The sequence below is a fragment of the Heloderma suspectum genome, chromosome 5 (genome assembly GCF_057233095.1).
Source record: "Heloderma suspectum isolate Gila_16-S chromosome 5, 16-S_ref, whole genome shotgun sequence".
NCBI classification, from domain to species: Eukaryota; Metazoa; Chordata; class Lepidosauria; order Squamata; family Helodermatidae; genus Heloderma; species Heloderma suspectum.
In genome coordinates, this window is record NC_139462.1 from 132090714 (window position 1) to 132109130 (window position 18417).

Genomic DNA, 18417 nt, shown 5'->3' on the forward strand with positions numbered 1-18417 from the left:
ATTTGTTTACTATGTTCTTTCACAAGTTATTCCAGGGCCAAATGACACATGAGTTTTTGTGTACTCTGCACTAAAAAAATGACATTCGGCATCAAGGTATTCCAAATTCTGCGGTAAGAAAATCTGAATTATGTATGAATTACATTTCTTTAGCCTAACTTTTTCTCATTTTGCTATTCATGGATCGGGCCTGGAACTAGGCAGCTCACTGTAATCCCAACTACTGCATCTCTCTCTGGTATCTGAGGTTTCATGTTTAACTTTGTATCTATAAAGGATAGAAACTTGTCTTTTCTTTAAAAAAGAAGTAGCAGCAGCAATTAAGGAAACTGAATTCTGTACCAAGTAACATTTTTTTCACTCCTGTAGAATCAGGAGGGCTGAGGTACCAGATCAAGATAAAGTTCTTTAGGCCTTGCCTTATGTACGTTTTAGTGAACCCAATAGGGCTACTCCATTTTTGTTTTGTTTATGATGCGACCACATTTCCAACAGCAAAATGAACAGCATTTAATAGCAGTGAATGTGAAAAGAGCTGTGCAACCGATCAAGAAGGCTATAACATCCAGGCAGTAATACTGGTACCAGATCAAGTCATGGACAGTTGCTCTCAAGTGTTTGGCACCTTTGTGACGCATGACAAACTCAATCCAAAAGACAGCCCGGTCCAGTGGCTTCATTGGCTGGTCGTGATGAATCTGCGATATCCTTACTGCATTTTCTTTATACCTGGGGTGGGGGGAGAGACAAAATCACTGATTGGAATAGAGCTAGAAATTAAGTTTCCACTACAGTTTACCAAGGATTGTAATCTAAGTTAGTGTACATCCTGGATTAAATACTACCTTCCAATTTTCTATGCAAGTTCCAAAGTGGTTTAGTGCCAATGTTATAACTGAAAGCTATTTTCTGTCCAGCTAAATATTTATTTATTAGGTTTATTAGCTGCCCATCTGGCCGGCTACCCAGCCACTCTAGGTGGTGTACAATACAAATAACACAAAATACAACAAATTTACAGAACCAACTGAACAAAACATTGTTCTAAAAAACCCTAACCCACCCCAAATGCCTGCCTAAACAGTCAGTTTTTGGCGGAAGCTCATCAAAGAGGGGGCATGGTGGAGGTCACTAGGGAGGGAGTTCCATAGAGTGGGGGCCACCACAGAAAAGGCCTCTCCCTAGTCCTCACCAGCCTAGCTGTCCTGGCTGACGGGACAGGCAGAAGGTCTTCCGAGGCCCATCTCATTGAGCAGCGTCCCTGGTGTTGCTGGAGGCGCTCCTTAAGATAGACTGGGCCGGAACCATATAGGGTTTTAAAGGTCAATGCCAACACTTTGAATTGGGCCTGGAAAACAACTGGTAACGAGTGTGCCTCCTTCAGCACCGGAGTGATGTAGCCTTGCTGATGGCTGCCTTTAATCATGCGGGCCGCTGTGTTCTGCACCAGCTGCAACTTCCAAACCATCTTCAAGGGTAGCCCCACACAGAGTACATATATACATCTGGAATGTTGCAGCAAACACTGTTAGCACATTTGAGAATGAAATTAAGGAAAAGTACAGTTCCATGATCTCTCTTCAATATGTCTAGTCAAGAGCAAATGATGCCACTACCATAAATCTCTGGAAAAGGCCATGCACATTCTCTAGCATAATTGTGCCATTTAGTTCGTTGTTTGACAATCTGAATGGGTATATAAAGACTTAATGGAAAACCAAGCCTCCTTGGAATGAAGAGACTGGCCATGGTTTCAAGATTCTTTTTGGTACTGTACCAAAATACAGGGAGACTGAACAGAGCACAGAGGCCCTATAGTTACACAACGGGCTGAGTAGGCTCTCATAGGGGCAAGAAGTGTTTGAGGCACAAACCCTTAAGTTCCAATGCAAGGTGGAAAAGTGATAGATTCAAATATGGTTAAAAAGTGGTAGTAGAAATGCTGGAATTGTAATCCTAGCAAAAAGACCATAATAAGCAAGGAAGAAACGGGAGCAAATGGGAACAGGCTTGGCCAGATGAGCTGAGCTACATTTTTTGTCCATTGCTGAAGTGTTCCATCTTGTTCTAGACATGGTATACAGATAATGATTTATATCACAGTTCTAAAGAGGGTTTGCAATTGACTTACGTGGCATTATGAATGACCATATTCACAGCACCCACTAAATCTTCTGTTTTCATTGTATGGATATTCAGCTCCACCGCCATTCCTTTTGCCTTCATGTGGGCAATGTTATCGGGCTGGTCAGCAAACATGGGGATCCCAACCATCGGAATCCCATGGTGAATAGCTTCATATATCCCGTTTGTTCCACCATGTGTTATAAAGGCTTTAGTCTTGGGGTGCCCTTGAATGGGAAGATGAAAAATGTGCTGATTTACTAAGGGATGATAAAAGTAGGTCATTGTAACTGATGCTCAGCTATAGCCCTCCAGCTCAGTCCACTTAATATATAGTTCTGCTTAGAGATATTTTTAAATACGGACAGCAGTATATAAATCTTTTAAATAAAATAAGTTCCCAAATATTGCCATTAATTCTAAATATTAACGTAGTTCCAGAACTGGGAATTTTCCTTGGAGAAGCACAAAACAACAACTCTGTAAAACAGAGGTATTCTGCAGTTGCCTATTTTCTTTTGCCTTGTGAATTATTTAACTTATCCAGACAGGAATGATTGGAACAGCCAGATCAAAAAGACTATAGGAAGGGGGAGTTCTGGGAAGCCTGTGGGAACAGAAATTGGTGTGGTCATGGTGGTAACAGGCAGAACCGAATACAGCAGAAATAAGAGGGAGGTGTGAAGGCCTTAGTGATAAGAATATCCAAACAGAAAGATTTGTAGCACTTCCATCAGAATTACAGTATTTGATCAGACTCATTTTGGGTGTACGTCATCTTTTGGGCTGTGAAATTAACTAATCTCAGTTATTATTCCTGCTTACTTCTCACTGTCCTGGATAACAGGAAGCTTTAGATTTCCTCAGTCCAGAGAAAACTATGCTTAATTAAATCCCATTGAAAGCAGTGGGACAATTTTTAACTGTGTGGTATCCAGTTAACTTCGGTAGGACTCTTATTGTCCTTGGATTGATGTGAAGATCTGTAAATAAGTACCTAGTGTGGAGGTGTTTTTCCCTGCCTCTTTACACTTTTCCCTGTGGATTCGAAGGAGTTCCACAGTGGGGCTCAAAAGTGTTGAGTTGAGATTCTCTCTATCTGAATGTCAACCTTGATTTTGGACTTTTTGGTATAGTACTAATGAATAAGCAGTGTCATCTGTGAGGGGTTTTAATTTCCAGACTTTGTTCAGACTGCTGTACATGTTCCATCCACCAGTTTTCAGTTCACATCTTTTTTTCTTTCAAGTTACTCATCGACCACCAGCGCATATCTCCATTGATTAAAGCACAGCACAGCACATCTTTCCATCAAAACATAGTGCAAAAAGAAATCTTGATGTAATTGTGTGATCTCAAGATTACTGTCTGCAGTAATTTACTCAATACATGTATATGTTGGTGTACATTGGTAACCAGTAAGGAAAGACACAGTCCAGTTGCACATGCGACAATTGTGCAATTAGTTTTAGAAGTTATCCAAGTAAAAGAAGAAAGCAGGCAGTGAATCCACTCCACAATGATGGTATGAAACAGAGGCAGTGGCTCATTTCTACTGTTCACTTCTGCTATGAGTGAAGAACACTCCTGGGAGGACGTAGGGCTCCTAGTGATTAGCAGAATGGTGCAATGAAGCCAAAGTCTGCAGCACTCGCTCTCACCAAGAAGATCATTTTGTGGTATCCAGTCATAGAGCCTGGTATTGGCTCCTAGTGTTTCTGGCCTTTTCCCTTTGTACCGCCAAAGAACCTGGAACAGAAAAAAATGGAAGGATGTTCTATGTAGTCGATGTTGGCTCAATCCTGACCCAAAGGCCACCTACTAATTTTGCTTGGCTTTAGGGCAGGACCATCTTTATTTTGAAGCTTTTCCAATAGCTACTGCACACTCAAAAGAGGATTGCCCATCTTTTTTTGGAATGTATCATATTTTAACAGCCCCTTCAATTAGGCGAGTATTATTATCCTGACATTACGGATGCAGGGGATATTTATGACTAATATGTGGTCATACAACTGAATGTGGTCATACTTCAGAGCTACAACTGAATAAGAGGGAATTTATACGTAAGATGTGGAAGCTAAATTTAGGCAACCAACTATGTTCTTTTCAGGTTCTATTATTTTTTGTGTAGATACCAAGGCTATCTGACTATACTGGTCTTTAATATTACCAACACAAAAACAAAATGGAAAGAAAAAGTCAAAAACATTGGGCATAATTCTGCTAAAGTTAGGCATGTTCAAGTTCCATTAACTGGTTAAGTACATAGGGTTGTTAAGCACATAAACATGGCTTACAATTTTATTTATTTATTTATTGCATTTATATCCTGCCTTTTTTCCTCCAAGGAACTCAAGGCAGCATACATGATCCTCCTCCTTCCTCCATTTTATCCTCACAACAACAACCCTGTGAGGTAGGTTGGGCTGAGAGTCTGTGACTGGCCCAAAGTCACCCAGTGAGCTTCCATGGCCGAGTGGGGACTAGAACCCGGATCTCCCGACTCCCAGTCCAGCACTCTAGCCACTACACCACACTGGCTCTCCCAGTGTGGTTCCCTTTGACTGAATTTTACCCATTATTTCACATTAAAATGAGCTTGTTTTTATTTCTGAAGAGCAAAAAGATATACTTCTGAATGGCCACCCCAGTTAAGTTCTATTTTTTATCAATTAAATACATGGAGACTTGTTTTACATCCTACTACTGTTTAATTGATTATGCCCTATTTTAATGTTGTTTATGACACAGTGAGCAGTGAATTGTTTATTTAGCTCAGCTTTGGCTCAATTTCTTAAATTTGGATTACATTCTTAATTTAAATTTTTTTGGTCTTACACTGGATTGTAATGGCCGTTTGCTTCCTTTAAATCTTTTTTTCCCCTGTAGAACATAAAAATACACAATTTTCAAAATAAATGTTAACAAAGATGTGCTTCCACATCACCCCCCCGCCCCCGCCATGCTTAGGGAGACTGGGAGAAGGTGTGTTACGAACAATTAATTGAAAATACTCCCCAAATGCTGCTGTTCAGAACATTATTATCCCCAAAGATTAAAAGTTACGAGGAAAAGAAAATTGCAGATATAAGTCAATGAAATAAAAACATGAAAATTAAAATGTCAAGGTGTTCACTCTAAAAGTGTGAAAATGCAGCAGTTTCAAGGGGTAGAAATCAGAAATGTGAAATGAATAGTGTTTCATCGACTTCACAGTCCAATGTACAATTATTATTTTATTAAATTATATCATGAAACTGACCTTCTGTTGAAGTTGACTGAGTGCTAATGCAACCATGTTACTCTTTTCATCTGTTAAGTTTTGAACCAATGAGCCAAGAGAAAACACCACAATACCATGTTCACCTGAACTCTGAACAAATTCTTCCATTTCCTGTTAAAAGAAAAGGAACAATCATCATCATCATCATCTGATGTTCCTCTTTTCCTTTGTCTGAAATTAATGCATGAATAGTAGTGGTAACAAGTTTTTCATGGTTAATATTTAAAATCATGATGGAATAGGTAATTTATTTTAAGGCCTCTAAGGTCTAGTTTTCAAACTGTGTTCCAGGGAAGTCTGAGATTCCTTAGAAATGCATTGGGTATTCCTTAATGTGCAGCTTGACTTGGGTGCGGTGGGGGATAGGGGAGAGACACATTTGCTGTTTCACCACAGACAGCAAAATGATCTTGGGCCAGCCCTGAATAGATCAGTAATGGTGGAGCAAGCTTCTCTCAAAGATCATTTAACATCCACTCCCGTACCCCCATCCCCTACACTCTACCAATCTTCCCCTGTCATATGTGGCTGCAGGGTGGTATTATGTGTGTTCTTGCACTACCCTCAGTTCACTCAGGTGCCTGACCAGTGTGGTGTTCTGTGTGAAGTGGGGCCTCGTGTCAGCTCTGGTTACATGCTCTCACCCATTGGGGTAATGTTAGAACTTCATTTTCACTGTGCATGTTTAGACAGAACATAAGAAGAGCCATGCTGGATCAGACCAAGGGTCCATCTAGTCCAGCGTTCCGTTCACACAGTGGCCAACCAGCTGTCGACCAGGAACCCACAAGCAGGGCATGAGTGCAACAGCACCTCCCACCCATGTTGCCCAGCAACTGGTGTACATAGACTCACTGCCTCTGGTACTGGAGGTGGCACATAGCCATCAAGACTAGTAGCCATTGATAGCCTTGTCCTCCAGGAATTTGTCCAACCCCCTTTTAAAGCCATCCAAATTGGTGGCCATCACTACATCCCGTGGTAGCGAATTCCATAGTTGAACTATGCGCTGTGTGAAGAAGTACTTCCAGAACAAAAGTCCTACAACTCCCAGCATTCCCCAGCTAGCATGGCTGGCTGGGGAATGCTGGGAGCTGTAGGACTTTGTCTGTCTGAACATGCATAGAATTGTACCCATAGTTATTCACTCATGGAGCAGTCCTGTGGATATCTACTCAGATGAAAGACCCAGTGAGTTAAATGGGCCTTACTTCTGGGATAGGCTTGTGGTATTAACTGGTTTAGATGGAAGTTAGTCATGACTAACTTTACTTAGGTGGCGTCCAGGTGAGCCAGTCAAGGCACAATTTGAAGAGGCAACTTGCTGCCTCTCAGCTCATACTCTTAGCTCCTGCACCACATGAATTCCCCATAGGTGCTGGTATTCAAGCCAGACCAAATGAATAACCCCTGTTTACAAGTCACTTGCAAAAAAAACAACTATATTCTTTGAAAACGTGATCTTTGGAAGAAGAATAAATAATTAAAAACAAGGACATGTGGACAAATTTTACTTGACTAGTAAAATGTATCAACATTACAGAATTTGAGTTACATGGATGCAGAAATAGGGCTTTCCAGCATAAAAGATAAGTTATGCTCAGAACCTAAAGCTGCCCAGGCAATTGGGGCAATTTGACCTGAGCCCTCCAAAGCAAGGCCCCCACCCTCAACTCTTCTGAGTGTCATTGCCCCTGACTATATTGCTCACCAGAGCCCCAGACATGCATGGGTCTTTGTAGGGAGTGGCAGCAGGTCCCCAAACATCACACCTGGCCCAGGCCCTGTAAACACTCTGGGCATTCCTGTCAGAAACCAAAGCATTTGAATCAGGAGCACCATTTAGGGAGGGAAATCAGGGAATAGGAGGCAGTTGCACCCTCTGTCAAGCCACTTTTTCAAAGACCAGCCCTTTGGACTTCGATTAATCTTCAACATCCAGTCTGAAATCAATTTCTCCTGTGCAGGTTCATTGGCATGAACAGCTGTTGTGCAAGAGTATTATGCTGCCTCTGTCCATTTCTCATTCTGCCACTCTCAATGTCATCTCACAACAATCCCATGTTAGGGCCATCTGTGGCATCAACTGTGGAGACGATGAAGCCAGTTTCAGATTCAGAGTTGCTATTCAGAGTGAGTGTAGGGAGAGAATCCACACCTCCACATAAACTGACCTTGCCCCAAGAAAGAGCTGTTGTGTCTGTAATAAGGGAAAGGGAGAGAATTACCTCAGGCAAAGGCTTGGCTGGCTGGCAATGCAGCCCCCCGATGAATTCAAAATTTGGTAGGAAAGGCCGGGGGAATTCAAAGTCCCAGTAAGTTCGGATCAGCCACATCTCTGCTTTACCCATGGTTTCACACAGTGTTGTGGGTCTTCCTACAGATAAAAAGGAGGGAAATTAAATTCAGCTGGTTTCTTTTTCACAGACACACAAGAGCTTTGGCAACCTTGTTTGCAGAACGTCCAAAGGCAAACTCCCACATGATATTTTCAACAGGACACTTATATAGTATTGCACCCTGGTCAAGAGGTGTTCCCCCAATGTTCTTCGTTGTCTCTGTGTATCACACATATGGGCTCTGCGCCTGTGTAGAGCTTTGATTCAGGAAACTTCTAAAGCTGAGGAGTTTTGGCAGGAACCCTTCCCCCACCATCCAGTGTAGCGGGTTCCCACCTCTTCCGTCAGTTCTCTTTCAACCGCCATTCCGTGCGCCTATGATGCAGGATTTATGTAAAGATTACAGAGATAATGGGTTGGAACCAGCCTTAATCACATTTACAGTAGACCCACTGAAATCAATAGGACTTGAGTTAGTCATGACTAACTTAAGTCCTAGTGATTTCAATGGGCCTACTCTACATGTGATTAAGTCTGGATCCAATGCAATATATGTGAAGTGTTTTCAACTGATTATCCTCAAGTGTTGTTTGGGGAGCATGGGATGGAAAAGGGCAGCTTCAACGTTCTCCTCCTTGGCAGCCTCCAATCCCAGATTGGCATCCATGCCCCTCCTCCCGGCAGCAGCACTTCCTCCTGTCCAAGGGCCAGCTCCATTCCCCTCCCTCTGGCCTCCTCTCCTGAGCACTCTGCCCTCTGTGCCCCATTGGACCAGAGTTTGCCATTTGGCCACATTCCTTCTCCCTACTCAGTCCCTCCCTGTGCTCCAGCCAGCTGTTCGGCAAGATCACAACCCCCCAGAGTCCATGTGACATCAGAAGTGGCTGCAGCCACCCCTATGTCCATAGCACTGGGGAGAGGAAGAGAGGATGCACTGAGCCTTAGCAGTTTTTGAAAGGCCAAACTACACATGATGAACTAATGGAGGTTTCCTTCCCAATGCAAACAGCAGCAGGGACAGGCGGGAAAAGGCAATTTTCATCAGAACCAGGCGAGAGGAGAAGGATAAGCTCTTCCTCCCCACCCTCTGCTGTCCAAAGGCTGCTCAGCCTCCCCTCGGGTTGGTGTTTACATAACACAATACATGCACATTAATTCCATTCATGCAACTAACTCACAACTAGTTTGGCCCACAAGCTGGCTTAGGGAAACATACTTACATCAGGACTCACACAGACCAGTAGGCCACTCCTTGACAGATAAAATGCAGCACAGTTGGCTACTATGGATCAACGCAGTTTAGGGATGTCAGAGAATTTCGCCACAAATCTCGGGGAGGCCGAATGCCAGCACATTCGGCCCCCCGAAATTGGTGGCGAAACGGTCTGCCCCCCTGCCCCCCCCGGGACGGGACTTACCTTGGGCAAATCCTCCTGGCGGCAGCGGCTGCAGCGGCGCGGCGGCCGGTCTTCCGACCGGCTGCCACCACCACCATTTCCAGTAAAAACAACAACAACAAAACGTGATAGGCTACGTAAAGATTTACGTAGCCTATCACGGCTAGATTTTTAAAAAATACCGCGATAGGCTACGTAAATGTTTATGTAGCCTATCATGGCTGAGTAAAAAAAAAAAACGCGTGTACGCAAATGGCGGCGCCCATCGGCGCCGCCATTTGTGTTCCTTATCTTGGCACATCTAGTCTACGTAAACATTTACGTAGACTATGGCGAAAATAAGGGGAACCCAAATAGCATAGTGTCTACGCTATTTGCGTTCCCCTTATTTTCGCCGTAGTCTATGTAAATGTTTACGTAGACTAGACGTGCCAAAATAAGGAATGCAAATGGCGGCGCCCATGGGTGCCGCCATTTGCGTACGCGTTTTTGTTTTTGTTTTACTCAGCCGTGATAGGCTACGTAAACATTTACCTAGCCTATCACGGCTGACTGCAGGGACGCAAACGGCGGCGGCTATGGCTGCCGCCATTTGCGGCCTGGCCGGCCAGGATTCAAACGTGGAGGGATGGAGCGCCTCCCCCCCCAGCCAGAATTTCGGGGGGGAGGGACAGAGCTTCTCCCCCCCACCGCGAATCAAATTTCATTAAAAGTAAGTGACTTTCGTACATCCCTAACGCAGTTATTACAATGGCAGCTACATTGGTTTAATCATCTAGTTTCACCGGCAACCCAGGGGTTCCCCGTTCCTGGGTTGTTTCATGTGACATGTTAGCCTGGAGCGCTGGATTGTTGGGGGATAATGTGCCCAGAGTTTGAAACCATGGTTTGTTGTAAGGTTGAAACTCTGGGCTGTCTATCCTTTGGCAGCCCAGAGTTTTGGGTTCGCACGTTGCGTCAGGTTGCCCAGGAGCAGGGCATTCCTGGTTTGTTGATGAGGGTGGCTGCAAGCAAAAGCGGTGAGCATGTAGGAGGCAATGGAACTTCTCACTCCAACACAGCCCCACCAATTCATGGATTAAACAACCCATGAACGGATGTTACATGTGAACCAGGTCAATGTAACAGTATAATGAGATGAGTGAAGAACTGTGGAGTTGAGAACTGGGAGAAGTGTACAGTACTGTGACTTGTTAATCCACTAATGAGGCCTAATAGGCTGTATATGGAGCACTTGTGTTGCAGAGTTAATTTTTGTCAACTGCCCAGAGAACTTCACTATTGGGCGGTATAGAAATGTGATAAATAAATAAATAAATAAATAATCACATGTCTACATCGTTAATATATAAAGTGGGGAGGTGTAGTCCAATTTAGTTTTATGGGTAAAGGTAGCTGGCCTGCCTCCTTCCTCCATCATAACTCCCCATGGTCAGTTGCCCAGCATTTCCTTTCCTGCTTTTCCCTACATAACCTCTAGGTGGCACTGTGCTGGAGCAGAATAGCGCAAAGTAAAAAAAGTGTTTTCTTTGAGCTTTTACAGCTAAATACCACAGTTTCCCTGCTCTTAAAAGAACTCGCCAAAAGTGCTCTTTAGACACACAAAAGCAGAAACAAAACTGGAGGGTCACGTTGTTCACTGGGGTCAATTATCTGGAAGAAGGAAGGCACAGTCAGCTGGCGGCCCCTGGCTGTGAGCTCATGAAGGATATATTTCAGATTGCTCAGTGGCTGTAGTCAGCTGGTTGGATGAGGACCTTCCCACTGGAGGCAGAGCCCAAGAAGAACACCAGAATGATAGGAAACACAGGCACCCATTTCATAGACATTGCCTTCCAGCGTTTTTCTCTGCTTGATTAACAATGCTGCAAAGCTCCTGCAAAGCACGCTTGCATTTTGAATGCTTCCAGGCTGGTTAACGTTTGACATTCCTTGGCAAGTAGACAATCAAGGAAGTGAAGGTTCCCGCGCTAGAACAAAAACCTGTCATGGGTAACCCAGCATGATTCTGTGCAGATCAGGACACATGATTATTACTCCACTTGCTGGAAATTAAGAACATACAGCTTTATTTACCTTAGTAACTTTGGGTCATTCAACAAGTGTCCGCAGTTAACCGCTCTCACATAAGAAAACTTGAGACAAATGAAATTGTTTGTCTGTAACTGTTGGGCTTGGAATATGGTTGACACACATAGTCACATATGAGTGACATTCCCTGATTGGACAAAGGGTACAAATACTTTCTACATAATATCAGACATGAGGAGGTCCTCAGCTGAGGGGAAGCTCCATCCACGATTTCTGTGATGGCTGCTAAACCTATTGAAAAAGCAGTGGGACCACGGAAGATAAAGAGGGAGAAGCATCTGAAGTTGGTTCCTGGTTCCCAGTTCCTTATTCAGTCCAGAGGTGCATAACGTGCCCTGAAAAAGGAACTTCTGCTCTCTAAAATACGTTTTGTCCAAATCATATGGGATGCAAAGATAACAGTTCTGTGTTGAAATGATTGGCATGGGGCATATCACCTGGGAGGGAGTTGTGCAAAAATGAAATTTAGGGTTTGGGATTGATTGGTGCTGACTCCTCAGACTACCATTTTATTCCAGAGATCAGTCAGGACTTTAGCAAAATCACCAGCCAAGGGAGCAGGAAACTCCCACAGAGCCACAACCCACTAGGATCCATCATTCCTAATAGGTCCTCCACCCCTGCAGAGGTTTGGAGTGCTAAAACGCCTAAACCCAATCTGGCAGTGATCTGTCAGTGACAACGGAGCTACAGTTAGCTCCCACATGAACAGATGATTCTCCTGCCCAGAGCAAATTCTGCTACATGTATGGGAAGTAGCAATGTAGTGTACGACCTGCTAAATGTGTGGAACCGGGTATTGAGACAGATGCATGGTGACCACTTAATTCTGAGCTCTACCACTTGAGGGAGCCTCAACATGGATGTGGAAGTTCACCAGAATCAGAATTGATTCCCCAGCCTCATGCAGCCAGGCCAGCCTGCTCCTCTAAGATCAAGTCAGAATGGCCCATAGAATCACTTTTAAATTCCAACGTTGTGTTCTTCAGATGGGAAACTAAACAGCTGGTGGAAACAAAATAGTGATGGGAAGCTAAAGGGGGTGGGCGGGCATGAGGCCATGCAACGTCTAATGCCAATTGCAATGGGATTAAAATCTGTTAATAAAAAAAAAAGATTCTCAGAAAGGTACAGGAGGCAATGGGTGTTAAAGAACATCTGCATGGTGCATGATGGAACCCAAGATGTACATGCTCAGTTTTTGGTTTGTTTGTTTTTTTAAATGCCTCTGTTCATAAATCATCATGAATGGTTATATAAATCCCTTTTTCCTGCAAAGCAGATTAACCAGAATCTTAAACCCCAATCAATTCAAAACCAAGAGCCTGTGTGTGAACTGAAGTGTTACATTTCTGCACATTCATGTTGCTTATGGAACCTGGGATTCTGATATATGTAAAAATAATCTACTTACAAAAGAAATCCTAGGTTTTAAGTAGCCTGTGATGTAAGTAAATCGCCAGGTACAAAGAAATATTTGGAGCAGCTGAGATTAAGAGCCTATTAATTGTCCTTTATTCCTTTTTTTAGTCATTAGGCCAAGCTGGCAGGCACAATGTGCTGAGAACAGATATATGCAAGAAAGCACAGCTAGGAAGCACTTTCATTTAATCGTTCCTCTATTATTGCAGATTTGCAAAGCAGAAATGAAGCCGAACTTCTAATACCTAAGAAAAGAATTTCCCATGCAGACATCTAATGGATAAAGTATAGAATGTCTACCAGAAAATCGTAGTTCAAATCCCCATTCTTAAGGCTACAATCCTATTAATAGGTACAATGGAGTAAGCTGCACTGAATATTGTGGGATTTATTTCCAAGCAAAATATGTACAGGATTAGACTGCACATTTACAGTATGCACCCTAAGGATAAATATGCACAGCCAGACTCAAGGCTTTCAAACATACAATCATATAAAGTTACATTATACTAGGGATGCTTCTGACATTTTTCCCCGTCTAAATTTCTATCCAGAATACAGTTCCACATTACCTGGTTTCCAAAATTTCCAAAGCGAAACCAAGCAGGACACTACCCAAGGCTGAAGGCCCAGGGGACCCATCCTATGCTACAAGCCCATTATCATAAGAAAAATAAATGGAGGCGAATGTACAGGATGTTTGGTCAGTCTTATTTCCCTGTATCTACAGTATGTGAGATGTCCATATCCTGTCAGATTTGCTGGAGCCAATCAGAAGCTTGTCAGAAGAGAAAAAGCAACATTCTTAGCAGTAAGCTACAAGCACAGCCCCTCCTCTAGAATGAGGGTGGTGGGGTGGGGGAGAGAATGCAGTTGTACAACTCTAGGACCTGTCGTTTGAGAGGCAGAAAGCCATCCTATCCTCCTATGCGACATGCTCTCTTAAGAGCCACAAGTCCCAGAGTTCCTTCGTTCCTCTAGACATTTTCAATGCACAAGAATGAGGACAGCAGGGTGACATCTGACTGGCAGGAGGCAGGGACAAGCATCTAATACCTTAAGATGTTGATAGATATCCCAGTCACAGGGGAGCCAACGCTGTTTACAGGGCCTAAAACATATGTGAGTAAATGAAACCTGGTCTCCGGAGTGCACCTTGAAAAACTGAGACTAGATCCCAGGGACAGGAAGCTAATGAGAATTTGTCACTTGTGTGTAATCAATTCATTATTTATAATATTATTTATATAATATAATTATATATATTAATAATTAATCAGCTAATAACTTGTTAAACATGATACACTGCCACACTTTGGAAATCCTTCATTATTTCACTTTTTATTACTGCATTTTGTACAGAATGCTGTGCATGAGGAGTTCGTTGCAGCTTTTGCTTTCTTCGCTTCCTTTGTGTCTTTGCCCCTCCTCTACATTACTGATGCATTGATAAAACATGCAAAAAGAAAAAAAAGAAAACGATCTTGATGTGATCCTACATACAGCTGTATCAAGATTCCTTTTGTGTGCTGTTTTACTGATGTACGCATGTGCATACTAAAACTGCACAAAACAATCTGGATGCAATAACAGGCACACTCCCATCAAGGCTGCTTTTTCAGTGTTGGATTAATAAGCATGTATACATTGGTAATGTAGAGGTGGGAAAGGACAAAGGAACCGAGGGCTGCAGCAGATTGTGCAAGCTTCCAATCCAATTCTGAAATTAATTACAAAAACTAACACTAATTAGTGAATTCAGAATTCAGTAGAAGAGTGGAATAGAGGAAAGAGCAACCCCATCAAGCAAAGGATCAGGAGACAACTGCTCATCCCTGCTGTATAGTGAGTGAGTCAGGCTATCTAACAGACATGGATGAATGTCAGTTTTGCTTTCTTCCACATCTGAATTTTTAAAAATCTCAAGTTCTTTCCATGATGTATATGAAGAACTTTGCAAATTTTGGTAAATTCTTACAAAAAAGAAGAAAAAAGAACTGAAACAAAATCCTCACCTATCTGCACTGGTCAAATCCAATATGTACAGCTATTCCCAGCATGGAGAGGACCATTTTGTACCTGCCTGCCAGGTAGCAGTTAAAAACAAGGAGCTTGTAAAAAAAAAGAAAAAAAAAAAGAGGTGGCACCACAGGTGAATATGCAGAGATTGCAAGCTGGACTTTTAAAAGCTAAGCGCTCAAAGCCCTAGGAACATAGAAAGCTCCCTCATCCCAAGTCAGATCACTGGTTCATCAGGAGCCAATCTACATGGAAATAGGTTTTGAGATGTTCTGTTTAAATATGGACTTTTCATGAAATTGGGTTAGCTCCTCCCAGGGCAAACAGTAGCTAGTAATGAGGTGTATACATTAAAAAAAATCTGTTTGCATGGGGCAAATGAGTAGAGCAGAATGTAGGTGCGGGTAAGCAAGGAGGCCCTGCCCCCCCTCCCCCCTGTGCTCAGTGAAGCTTTTAAAATCAGTAAGGCTCTGCTTACCTTTGCACTTCCAAACATAACAGCCTCTTATACTCCCCACCCCACTCCTGCACTCAGTGAATATTTAAAGTGACAGGCAGCAATTGTGCACGGGATCTAAACAGCTCCCTTTCAAAGCAACAGGGCTGACTCCCATCCCCAAGGCAATAAGTTACTTCTGGGTAGACATCAGCCCCCGTCCCACGCAATTCTTCCCTTCTGCAAATCAGCGCCATTTCCACCAGGCCTCACTGAAGCCAGCTGAGGTCACATGGATTCCCAAACTGCACTGAAGCCACTGAGACTTTGGGCATGTTTCCACGCTATCGGCTTCACTTTGTTTGCAATTTGTTGTGATGTTTCCCCAGTCGCATCTTCTCCTTTTCCTGTTTCCACAGGCCTTAAAGACCAGCATATCATCGCTGTAGCCTAGGGCTCTGTGCTGTTTCCACTGAGCAATAATCAAATTATTTTCTTGATGTCTGGGTGGAGACTGAGTGGAGTCTGGGCTGGGTCTGATTACCTCATCCCACCTCCTTGGCCTTGTTTCCAGGACAACGGAAGGAGAAGTTAATGGAGGAGTACTGGATTTTTAAAAAGAAATCAGCTTTGCTGTGAAGAGAGGCTTCCCCCCTCTCCCCCCTTTCTCCTTTCCCCTGAAAGTCCAGATACACCTGCAGTTCAGGAGCAAGCCTCATTGAGCACAATGGGAGTTACTTCTGAGTAGACAAATATATGCTTGTGCTGGGAAATGGGGGGGAGAACACAAAGAGGGAAACCAGCCCCCATTTTAACCCAGAGGACCTCATTGACCACAATGGGAGTTACTTCTGACGAGACAGTAATGCGTTTGTTGTGGGAAAGAGAGCAGTAAACACAAAGACAGAAGCCACCCCCTTTGTAACCCACAGATTATCTATAATGAAACTGTGAAGTACTTTCTTCCTAAAACAATTATTCAGAGCCTCGAGATCCCACTTGGTTGCTTAATCGCACTTAAGGAATTCAGCTTTAACATGTGCCAATTCAATATCTGTAAGTTCTGATGTGGGCATTCAAAGGCAAGCCTCATCAACTGCAATGGGAGCTACTTTTGAGGAGACACTCATGGGTTTCTTGTTGGGAAGAGACAGAAACCAGCCCCCATTTTAATGCACAGGATCTCTATATGGAAGTTGTGAAGGAGTTACGTCCTAAGGCAATGGACCGAAGCCTCGAGATCACACTTAACCACATTTAAGGAATTGGGCTTTGATATGTACCGTGTCAATTGAGGGGCTTCTCTGTTGTTTCTGTGGTCATTGAGAGGGCAAGCCTCATTCAGCACAATGGGAAAAAACACCCCTTGAATGGGTGTTTTAAAAGGGTGTTTCAATGATGTTTTAAAAGTTGGTCCCTCAGCATCCTGCTCCAAAATGGTGATGAAACTTCCGGAAAACAGGGAGGGAAAGGGCTGGGTCACTGAGGTCAGAGCGACACACCCACAAAGGCCGGGCTACATACCCCATGGGCAGGAATATGATACCGAACCCAGTGCGGTTGTGGAAACAGGTCATTAATGGAGCTGAAGTAAGCTGGAAAAGTCAGACTATAACCAGCCTCAGAAGAAGCGTCTTTTCCACATTAAAATGCAGGGCTGGTGCTGAATGGCCACAACGTCATGGAAACACAGAGACCTCACCGCGCAGCCAGGTTGGACTAAATCGCAGGTGGAAACACAGCCTGGAAAACCCACCACAAATAGATTTTAAAAACACACACCCAGATTTAGGGCAAGAAACGCCGCATTAGTTGCGGGGAGGTGCGTACGTCATCTGACATGATCGACTTGGGAGCAGAGCAGAACCAGAGTAAAAGTCTGGAATGAGCCCCTTGTCCATTATTATCAACACTGGCATTGCTGTCCAGAGTTTCAGGCCGGATTCTTTCCGGTCCCTATCTGAAGAGGAGACCTTCTGCCTGCAAAGCATGTGTACTCTAGCTGAGCTCCAGCCCCTCCCTGTGGCTATGAACTGTCCCCTGGGTCTGGAAGGAGAAATCTGTTAATTTCAGTGTCTCCCATTCAATGTCTTAAATCTTCAGTTCTTTCTGCCCTTTTTATGAAGAAATGTGTGGATTTTACTTAAATTCTAAAAAACCCAAACCAAACAAAGTCCTTGCCCAACCCTGCTCTCTGTGCAAGGCCCAGGTCCTTCTGTGTTCAGAGCATGGACTCTACCAAATTGTGACACTCTGGAAGAAGAAACACAGCAGACTTACCCAAAGCCAAACTGTAATAAGAATCCCATTCTCCCCAGTATTTCTGGAAAACATAATCTTGAACATGGTAGGACAAAAAGTTTTTGACCCTTTCTCCAAACGACAGCCTGTCTGTAAGCTCAGACAAAGCAGCTGGGACATATGAAGGAGGTGCAGGTATTTTCCCACAGTGTCTCTCCACTGTTGAGGCTGGGGTGAACCGCAGGGTGTACATAAATGGGATGCCCAGCTTCAGAGCAACCAGGTCACCACAAAGTATCACAGGGTCAGAAAGGAGCACATCATATTTGCTCTTTTTCAGCCGTGCCATGAGTTCTTGATTGGACAACACCCCTTCACACATCTGCCTATTGATTGCATTGACTTTCCTCATCAGCTCGCCCAGCTCTTGGTAAAACCTATGGAAGGTAAGAGTGGTTGGCTTGTTGTTCATCCACAGCATTATGATGTCCTTGATAATGGAATCTAGATCATCTTCTCCAAAGGGCACAGGGAACACCTCAAACTTGGCAGAGGGTACATCACCGGGTTTGATGAAGAGCGCTGCTGTTGAAACCAGGACACTGACGTGGTGCTCTCTGTGTATCAGTTCCTGAATGATGATCTTGACGTTGAGCCAATGGCTGCCTTCCACTGGCCAAATAAGCACATTCCCACAGAAAACGTTTCCTACCAGGGTGGCCTGAAGAGCGAACAGCTGGACGCAAAGCTTTATAACAACTGTTCTTGCTGAGGTGGAAGTCATGAGATGCTTTCCTTGGGCAGTCATATGTTCTTCGCAGATTGCTCCTCAACTGAAGCCTTCAGTATTTCATTTCCATGGGAAAAACTCCTGTGCCCCACTCTCCTTCACAGAAAACGTTTTGCTAAGGGTGTTGACTTGAGTTCTGTTTTTCAAATCTCTAAGGTGAATGATGCCGTTGCAGAGGAGGCAAGGCTGATTTCTGGAATGAAAAGACAAAAGACACAACATTTCTTTGCCTCATTATTTCAGTTACATAATAATACACATTTCACTCAACA

General features: G+C 43.6%; 1 protein-coding gene across 1 annotated transcript; it reads right to left on the reverse strand.

Annotated features, from left to right (window-relative positions):
* Positions 1-449: 449 nt before the first annotated feature.
* On the reverse strand, positions 450-18163 carry LOC146344508 (UDP-glucuronosyltransferase 2A1-like). The gene is made up of 6 exons (XM_084859794.1): positions 17395-18163; positions 7639-7787; positions 5390-5521; positions 3786-3873; positions 2132-2351; positions 450-729 (listed from the first exon to the last, which is right to left on the reverse strand). Exons 1-6 carry the CDS (start codon positions 18161-18163, stop codon positions 450-452), a joined length of 1638 nt encoding a protein of 545 aa, XP_084715920.1.
* Positions 18164-18417: the final 254 nt, after the last annotated feature.

Excerpts from the sequence above, each read along its gene's own strand:
- LOC146344508 (XM_084859794.1), bottom strand. The coding sequence starts at position 18,163 with ATGACTGCCCAAGGAAAGCATCTCATGACTTCCACCTCAGCAAGAACA. Across the intron at positions 2,352-3,785 it reads ACCACAAAATGATCTTCTTG|GGCACCCCAAGACTAAAGCC; the intron begins GTGAGAGCGAGT and ends TTCCCATTCAAG. Across the intron at positions 730-2,131 it reads ATGGTCATTCATAATGCCAC|GTATAAAGAAAATGCAGTAA; the intron begins GTAAGTCAATTG and ends CCCCCACCCCAG.